This window comes from Gracilinanus agilis, chromosome 6 (genome assembly GCF_016433145.1).
Source record: "Gracilinanus agilis isolate LMUSP501 chromosome 6, AgileGrace, whole genome shotgun sequence".
NCBI classification, from domain to species: Eukaryota; Metazoa; Chordata; class Mammalia; order Didelphimorphia; family Didelphidae; genus Gracilinanus; species Gracilinanus agilis.
The window spans coordinates 297117065-297126368 of record NC_058135.1 but is presented as its reverse complement, the minus strand read 5'-3'; the positions used below and the strand labels follow the sequence as shown (position 1 = coordinate 297126368).

The window sequence follows — 9304 nt, the reverse complement described above, 5'->3', positions numbered from 1 at the left end:
TGCCCTCCCCTCTTTGGGGGGCTGCGGCCCTCCGTAGCTCCCTGCTCTGGGAGAGGCGTGGGGGGTGGGGAGCAGGGCCGGGCCAGGCGCTTTGTGACCTGAGCATGTGTTTCCTGGCAGGGGTTTGATTTCTTAAGCCGGGAGGCCGCTTCCCAGCAGACCCCCCCTTCGCCCTTTGCGCTGCCCACTGGCCGCCTGCACTAATGAGCCGGGCTGTTTCATGGGTCTCCCTTTGATCCGGCTCTTTAAGGGCCGCTCCCCGCTGGGCAGCCCCCAATCAGTCCCCCCTCCCCGGTGCCCACAGAGCCCAGGCCAGGCTGCCCGAGGACGGGAGGGCGGCCACTAGCTTTCCTGCCTTCACATTTGGTGCTTATTATCACAGCTCCTTTAGCCCCGATCCATGTGTTAGGTACTGAGCCTGCCTCCCCTCCCCCCAGAGGTCAGGGGGGCATTCTCCACAGGGGGCCTGGGAGGGGGAGGAGGGGGGACATCCGCCAGCCTCGGCCATCCCAGGGAGGGTCTGGGTGTTTGTCCAGGCACGGCCCGAGCGCCTGCCCATTGGGGGGGGTCAGGTCTGGCCTACCCGTTTGGGGGGTCACAGGTCCTCTCCCCAGATGCTTCGGGGGCACCCCTGGGGGGTGGGCAGGACGTGGGCTTGATGCCAAGCCAGAGAGAACACAGGAGCAGATTCTGGGAAGCTCCGGCCACCAGAAAGAGCTCTGCCCTCACCGTGGATGGACGGGTAGGCAGACAGGGCAGGGAGCGAAAGTCACTGCAGGGTCTCGGGGCCAGGAGGGAGGCTGAAAAGGGGCTGCCCGTCCCCCTCCTCCGCCTCCGGGCACCTCTAAGGGGCTGGTATCTGTGCCCAGGGAGAACCCTGCCCTTCCCTCCCTCTTCCTCACTGACCCTGACACGATGACCATGATGGCAGCCGGACCTTTCAAGGAGGCAGGGACCCCGGGCAGCCTCTGGCCGGCCCGTCCCCTCTGCCGTGTCCCTAGCACACCCCTCCCCATCCACACGCCCAGGCCTGCCAGGGAGGGGCAGTGTGGGGGGCTCGGGCTGCCCAGGCCCAGTCCTGCTCTCCTTATCTCCTTTGTACATCGGGTACACTGGCAGCCGAGGCCCTGGAATCGCTCCGTTTGCAGGCGTGCTAATGAATTAATTAAGGAATAAGACGTGACAGGGACACCCGGTGCACTTCAAGGGCAGAGTGGGTGGCCGCGGGCAGAGGGCCTGGCACCCCTGGAGCCTCAGTGCCTCCGCCTTCTCGTATCTCGCCAGGAGATCAGAGGAGAGGAGATGTCCCCTCCACGCCAGGGGGCGGGTGGGCAGCCCTGGCCGGGCTGGGCCTCGGATGGGGCCGGGGGGCTCCCGTAGGGGCCGAGGGGCCCCAGCTCGGCGCTGGGGGCCCTCGGCGGCTAGACCCGGCCGGTCTCCCCTCCCCCCGCAGCCCGGAGCCGCTACCTCTCCGGCAGAAGGTTTGGGGCTTTATGAGGGCCACAAATCAGGTACCACACAGTTTGGAGCTGACATGGTTTTTATAAGAATTATTTAAGAGCTGGCCGCCAGTAAAGTCTCGGAGAGAGCCGAGGCAGGCAGCGTCCAGCTGTTTGCGCTGTCGGGATTCCAAACACTTCGTAAAGAAAAGGCATGAAAGGCAGCCACCTTGTTCTATTTAAGAGGACCCCTTCACCTCTCTGCCCCGGACCTGTCGCGAGCCCCCCTCCCCTCCCCTCCGGCTGGGGGCTGCGGCTGCAGCTGGGACCATTCAGGAAGGGGCCTGGTGAATGCAGCCCCCCTGCTCCCACGAGCCGAGCCAGACAGCTCCGAAGGGCGGCCCCTCCTCGAGCACACACACACAAAACAGCCCAGAGAGCCCAGCTTTCATCTCCTGCATTATTAGCTCTTGGGGCTTCTGGGATAATAATCAGGGACTCCCCCTTCCAGAGCCCTTTCAGGTGGGCAGAGGGCTCTCCGGCAAAGGCAGGGGGCCGACGGGTTGTTCTGCCCACTGGAGAGATGGGGAAACTGAGGAGAAGCCAAGGGGAGTCCCCTGTCCAGCCTCTGGTCCCAACCCCGGCCTGCTCCCAGGGATCGTCCGGCGTGGCTCCGGGCTCCTTGGGTCTCGGTTGGGCCATCTACGGTCCTCTCTCTGGGCTTGGCCTTTGGGCTCCCGGAGGCTTCTTGATTCCGGAGGACTCGGAACCAATCATTAACGTCTCGGGGCCGTGGGGTGGGCACTCGGGGCTCTCCACGCCGAGGCAGGTTGTGACAAGAGGGACAGAGAGAGCGAGACGATGACAGAGAAAAGAGAGACAAAGATAGAGCCGGGGACAAAGCGAGATGGAGAAGAAGAAAAACGGAGAAAAAGGGACACAAAGTCAGAAAAAGAGAAACAAAGAGACAGGGAAGGGGACAGGCAGAGAAGTGGGAGGGGTCTCGTGCTCCCTCCCCCTCACTCGACTGGAGACAAAAGAGCCAGAGGTGCCCGAGATGGACATCCCCGAGTGTCCTCTTGTGCCACCACAAGGTTCTGCCCCTTGGCCCAGCCCAGTCCAAGGTACCGATGCCTCTAGAAATGAGACACAAGCTAGGGCTCTCCAGACATCCCCACCCAGGAAGGACAAGGCGGGGGCTGGCCCGTCCTGCGCTGACAGGCCTGGCCAAAGAACAGTGGAATCCTGGGCGTCTCCAGGTCATCAGGGCCATTCTCCTGCCTCTGGGCAAGTTGAGGCAGAGGGCCTCCAGGGAGGGGGTCAGCGGCCAGCTTCAGGCCCAGCAGAACGTGCCTGGGAAAGCCGTCACCGGGGCAGTCTGAGCACAGCCATCTTCTGGGTTTGGGCTCTCCGGAGGCACGGGGTGCAGTGGGGGGGGGGGCGGAAGAGCTGGGTAAAGGTTGAAAGGCGGCCGGGAACAAAGGGGGAACATCAGAAAGACGGGCGAACCGAGAGGGCAGCCCCACAGCCTGGCAGAGAGGCTGGGAGGCTCGCCTGAGCCCCCGCTTCCGACGCCTCCATCTAGGGGAATGATGGAACTAATTTCAGAGCGTGGGGAAGGCGACTCACCGTCCCCCGAGGTCTGGGGAGCCGCAAGAGGCAAGTGGGGGGCCTGGGCCACTTGGGGCTGCCATGGCCTTGGGCACCCCGGCCCTTTCCTGGAGAAGCCTGGAGGGCCGGGGCCGGATGTGGAGCTGGCTGGAAGGCTGGGCCTCGTTGGGGGGGAGAGGGGCCTCGGCCCTTTATTCCTTCAGTCAGAACATCAAGGCTGAAGCATGTGCGGAGAGACTGGAGTCAATCAAAGCCAGATGTGGGAGCAACCCCCAAATGCCGATTATTTGTCTAGGCAAAACCCTATTTACAAAGAAATACTGAGGCTGGGGCGAGCTCGAATGCTAGGCCTGACCCTGCTGTGCCCGGCCAGCGGGCTCTAGCGAGGGAGACGGCGACGGGGGAAGAAGGGAGGGAGGGAGGAGGCAGGAGCGGCCCTTCACACCCCCTCCTGCTCCCCGCCGGGCCCTTGGGGTCCCTTCTCAGCTGGACAAAGGCCGTCAGCCTGCACAAAGTGCCCCCGCCCCCACCCAGCCCTGCCTGGATGTCTGCAAAGACGCCGGGGGGCTAAAGAGGAAGCTGGGGCCCGAGCAGCCCGGCTAATCTGGCCCTCCCTGAGCTCTGCAGGGAAGCCGGTCAATCATTGGGGCCGGCTTTGTCCGGCGTGCCGAGCGGCCGGGGGAAGGTCAAAGGGATGAAGAGATTCCCAAGTGACAATATAATTGGGGAGACAGGAAAACAATCGGGAGCCCTCCGAGGACAATGTGCTAATGAGTCCATCCTTGAGGGCTGAGGGCCCTCGGAGCAGGGCAGGGAGTGAATGGAGGAGGCCACCCCGCGGCCGCCCTCGTTGACTCCCTGGGTGGCCCTCCTGGGCTCAGTTTCCCTAGCCGTCTGGCCCGGCCTTCTCTGAGGCCGCCTGAACGAAGGGGGGCAGGGCGCCTGCTGTAATTGGATCAGGATACTGAGGTGAGGGAAGGGGAAGGCCAGGGGGAGAAGGGAGCGGGGAAAGCAGGGGCCGGGGTTGGCAGGGGTTCTGTCTCTCCTGGCACAGGGCCCGCCGGACACACAGTGGGTGCTCAATGCTGGCCCGTGCCAGGCTCTGGTGGAGAAAAGCCTCCCCCACAGGGCAGGGGACTTGGGGACGTGGACCGTCGAGCCCAATCGGCGCCTCTTGGATCCGGACCTCCAGCCCAAAGTTGCTCCCCAGGCAGGGACTCCAACACACAGAACCCTTCTTGCCCGGCAGCCCCATTCCTTGGCATTGCTCAAGGGGGACCCGGGGAGAGCTTGTGTCTGCCATCTGCCCAGGACACCTACTTTGTGTATGTGCGTTGGGGGGCTGCCAGGGGCCCCCTGGACACTCGCACTCACCCCAAGAGGTGCCCTTGGAGCTTCTTGGGCTGATTGCTCCAACAGATGCCCATAACTGGCGGGATCGTTTGGGGGGAAACCACGCGTCTGGGCCCGCACGCTGGCTGGGGGGGGCCGCTGCCTCAACAAGAGAGAAGCTGGCTGCCCCCCCCAGGCTAGCCCGGGAAGCCCAGAGGTGAGGTCTGGCTTCCCTCCCCCCCACTGTCTGCTTGGGAGGCTGGGGGGATGGCAGACGCCCGAGGCTGGGGCTACTGAGACAAGGTGCTCTTTGTCTCTCCCCCTCCCCCTCTCAGAGCCCGCAGAATGGCCAGGAAATGCAGCCTGAGCAAGGCCCAAGGACTTCCATGAGGGGCACCCCCCGGCTGGGCAGGATTAGGGGAGCCCTGCCCCCAAGTGGAGCCTTAGCCTGGGACTTTCCAGAGGGCAGGAGGGAGCTGCTTCCAGGCCAGGATGCTGGGGGTTAGGGGGCTCCCCTTGGCTGCCTCTTCCTGCGTCTGCTCTGTGCCTGGAGCTGCCGGCCGGGACAGGACATGCTTTCTCTTCACTCACTCACTGGAAGGCCCAGCTCCCCGGCCTGCCACAGTGAATACGGCTGGAGGAAATGGAAGGCCCAGCTCTGGCCGAGGGGCTCTGCGGCCTCCCAAGGCGCTCACTCGTGTCCGGGGACCCCACCGTGCCCATCCCCTGGCCTTTCTCCCAAAGGGCTCCCGGCACCAGCCTCCTCCCCAGTGACAGGGGAGAGAGAAGGGGACCGCGCGGGCCCTCCTCCAGCTCCTCTGGGCCTCACTCTGGCCCCCGAGGGCACTAGAGGCCGGGCGGCAGGCCCTGGCCGTCCACCAAGGCCTTCTCCCAGTCCACTGGAGGGGGCGGCCGGAGGGCCTCGGCCTCCTTTGTTCCAGCTCCGTGTGGCCCCCCCTCCGGCCTGTCATTCTTGGTGATGTCCAGGCGGAGGGGGATGTGGTTCTAATCAACCTCGTGCTATTTATCTTTCAATCAAGTGTTCCTGCGCAGGGATAAACAGGATGTTTGCAGGCAGCTGGCCGAGGAGGCTGCTCTGGGAATCCCATCGGGCTTCGGCGAGGCGGGAGCGGGGAGGGGGGCTAGGTGAGGAGGGGCCGGCCCTCCCTTGGGGACTATCCCCTGTTCCAGCAATGACATGGTCTGGATATGTTCACAGAGCCAGAAACAGATCTGGAAAGAGGGGCCAAGACCCCAATTCACGGCTGCTTTGTAGCCTCGGCAACAGGTGGTGTTCCCCTGGAGAGCTCCAGAGGGGCCCTGCCCGGGACCACCCAATGGCTCAGGGGCACCATGCAGACACCTCGGGCCTGAAGGGGGAGAGGAGGGATTGGGGTTAGCTTCCTCCTTTGTGTGCACGAGAGGGAAGACCTGGGCCCCAGAGGTGCCCCCACCTGCTCCAGAGCGGCTGGAAGAAGTGCCCGCTGGGCTCCCCCCCCCCCGTACCCCTCTCCTCGCTGCTCCTCTGTTCTCTCTGGAGCGGGGATGGCAGGAACCCGTTACCCCGTTACCCTTGCAGTTCGGGTTTGAGAGCTGGGCCACGGGATGCCCCCATCCTGCCAGTTGTGAAGGGGGGGAGGAGGAGGAGGGAGCCCCATGTGGGAGCCCTCCCGAGGGCTGCGCCTTTTGGGCTCTCTCTGGCGACGGATTCCCAACAAGGGGGAGGCTCCCCAGGGCTCATCACCCCACAAACGGTCCTGAGCACTGGGCCGTGGGGTGGGGGGCAGAGTGGACCGCTGAGGAGGAAGAGGAGGAGGAAGGGGCCAGGTTTCTTTTCCACTGGGGGGCCGGAAGCGGGTCCTGGTCCCTGCTGGGGCCGCTCAGTCAGTTCCCGCCAGGCAGACAGTCTGTCCAGAGCCGTCCTTGATGGCATTCCCATTCCCCAGAACTCAGCGAGGGCCGGCAGCCGGCCCACATGATGAGGTGTGAGATTCCTTTCTCTGCTGTGAATTAGAGGCCCCAAAGCTCTCGAGGCCCTCAAGCATTTCCTTCAGAAGGTACAATTGAACTCTTTCTGGGCCTTTACTTTCTGGCCTTTACAGGACTTTAAAACCACAGGCAGGATGGGCCAGGCCCGAGCCAACTTCCTCCCCTCCTCCCTGAGCCTGAGGGGCTGCTGGGACAGAAGAAGGGAGGCCCCAGCCTTCTCCCCAGGAGTTCAGTGCCTCACTGGGACTTGGTTTCCCCTCTTGGACACTGGGGCCCATTGACCCCCCCTTCCTAGGGTTCCCAAAGGGAACAGCTGGCTGCCCAGAAGCCCTGAGGAGCCCCAGTCCCCCTGGGGAGAAGGGAGCAGCCAGGCAGGGCACCCCCATTGTCTTTTGGAATCCCACATGCTCCCTCTCCAGCAGGGCTAAGAGGGCCTCCACTGCCTCCACTGCCCCAAAGGGCTGGGACTCTGCTGAGCGCTGGGAGCTGCGGCTCTCACAGGAAAACGCTTTTTTGCCCCCTCTCTGCTACCGGCCTGGAGCAGCGGCGGGGGGAGGCCACTTCCATTCCTCCCAGGGCGGCTCTCCTGCTGTGGCCAAGAAAGGGAGAAAGGCGCTTCTGGGAGTCCGAGGCCCCGGGTTCTAATCTCCCCGCACTGCCATTGCCCAGTCTGGCACTAAGGGAGGGCGGATCATCCATCGCCTGCTGACCAGTCCCATCTCATTTCAGTGACTCGGTGGCCTTGGGGGGAGGAGGAGGAGGAGGGGGAGGAAGGCTTCCTCCTGAGGGCCTTCTCCTGGGGGGAGGGGGGCGGAGATGCGGTGCTCAAGGACCCTTCACAGAAGGGGGCAGAGGCGGCAGTTAGAGACAGGTGGTTGAAGTCTGGAAGCGCTCTGGATGTGGAAGGGGCACCTCCCCCCCAACAGCCTCGGGGCTTCGAGGGGCTGCCATGGGGGAGAGTGAAAGGCCGTGCCCCGAGGGCCACTCATAAAAGTGGAGATCCGGGCTGGGCTTGGGAGCCCAGGCTGGGGCTCAGCTCCGGGGCGCTGGGGGGCGCTAGGTGTCCCTCCCTCTCTCCCTCCCTCTCCCAGCTCTGCCTGCTCTGGGTCTCAGTCCCGCAGGGCACACCGGGGCTCCCTCCCGCCCTTCCCGCCTTTGCCACCGGCACAGGCGCTTTGAGGTGACGCAGGAAAAAAGGGAACTGAGGCAGAGCTCGCTCTGGGCTTCCCGCAGGCCCAGCTTTAATTCTGCCGCCCGTCACAAGCCGAACCAGTCGGGCACCCCCCCGCGCCGGGGGTCCCCCTTCTGCCTCTGCTTTTCGTCCTCGAGAAACTGGCTCTGGATGGCGTCCACGGAGCCCGCCTCGGGGCTGAGCTCCCTCTCGGGAAACAGATCCGGGAACGTGAAGGTCTGCCCGTGAGCCTGCGGGGGAGAGAAGCCCGGATCGGCCCGAGGCCCCCCCCAAGCCCCCCATGATCCTCCCTCTGGGCAGCGCCGCCGGGCTCGTGGCCTCATTAACGGCGGCTGGGAAGGCCAGGAGGGCCTCGCCAACGAGCTCTGGGCGGGCCCCTTTGACTAGAGCAGCGAGCCCAAGGCCGCCTGGGCCCCTGGGTGCTGCGCCGGGCCGGAGGGGGCTCCCTGGGCCAGGACAAAGGAAGGGAAGCAGCGCCGACGCCATTCCGGCCGCCTCCCCGGGGCCCACGAGGGAAAGCCAGGCCAGGCCCGGAGGGGGGGCACCGTTACAAATTGGGATGGAGGCCCCCTCCGGCAGGGCCATTAGACACAGCGCGGCCCGCGGCAGCTGCTGACATGGGATCTCCGGGCTGCAGTTCAGTTTTCACGACCGGCTCGGGTGACTCAAAGCCCCCGTAACCGAAGCCTCCGCGAAGGGGCCTTCTGCGGCCACTTGTTGTCTGCTGCCCCGGCCGCTCCCCAAGAGCGCTGCTGCCATCTGGCGGCCGAGGCGGGGAGTGCCGGCCGCCGCCTCCCGAGGCCCCCCATGACCCCCACCCCCAGCCCAAGGCCAGGGCCCGGGGCCTGCCGCTCCCCTTCCCCAAGCAAACAGCCCTTTATCTCCCCTTTATCTCATGGCTGTTGGGCAATCCCCGCCCCCACCCGCCGCGGGGGCTCCGCTGGGCCTAAAGCCAAGGCCAGGAGCGGGACGTGCCTTCGGGGCACACACTGTGAGGGGCAAAGGTCCGGCCGGCCACTCACTCACCAGCTGGACGTAGGCCACCTTGTAGTCCGGCTGCTTAATGCGCACGTTCCGGTGGTCCCGCTTCTTGTTGGAGCCTGGGGGGAGGGGGGGGTCTCTGTGCCAGGCCCGAGAGTGCTCACTGGGCACCCCCAGCCCCGGCCCGGCCCCGGCCCCGGGCCTTCGAGCTCAGGCCCAAAGCAGGGAGAGGCATTCCTGGGCCTGGGGCGCCCCCTCCTGGCCACTCACCGTGCTGGATGCGGGTGCGCACAGCGGCCACGGGCACGCGGTAGATGCTCTGCAGGTAGTTCTTGAGGTCCAGCCTGGTCATCCTGTGGCACAGACGGGAGGCCCGAGAAGGCCCGTGAAGGCCGGCCCGAGGCCCCGGAGCCGCCCAGGACCCCCCGGCCGAGCACTTACTCCATGGGGATGCGGAACTGCACCGTGTCCTCGGGCTGGGCTGTGCCCGGCCTCACCAGCTGGACGAAGAAGTTGGTGCGGAAGACGCGCAGCTGGGGGTTCCCGGCCTGGTACAGGGGGTACCTGCGGGGAGGGCCCAGCTCGAGCTCCCCGGCCTCAGTCTCCCCTTCTGCACACGGGGCCCCACCTCCCTCCCGCTTGCCCGGCCCAGGCCCTCCGGCGGCCGTGGGGGTGCGAGCACGAAGCCGCCGGCGGGGTCTCCCACGCGCCCCCTGGCGGCCGAGCCACCCCCCCCCCCAGTCCTCGCTGAATCAAGGGC

General features: G+C 65.7%; 1 protein-coding gene across 1 annotated transcript in view; it reads right to left on the bottom strand.

The window, feature by feature from the left end:
- Positions 1-7584: 7584 nt before the first annotated feature.
- The window catches only part of MRPL23 (mitochondrial ribosomal protein L23), a 28742-nt gene continuing 27022 nt past the window's right edge, over positions 7585-9304 (bottom strand). Inside the window, exons 2-5 of the mRNA XM_044682083.1 lie at positions 8986-9199; positions 8815-8897; positions 8590-8663; positions 7585-7793 (exon numbers count right to left, since the gene is read on the bottom strand). Of these exons, the coding sequence (XP_044538018.1) occupies positions 7629-7793; positions 8590-8663; positions 8815-8897; positions 8986-9199 (536 nt within the window). The 3' untranslated portion in view covers positions 7585-7628. The remainder of the gene's footprint in view (positions 7794-8589; positions 8664-8814; positions 8898-8985; positions 9200-9304) is intronic.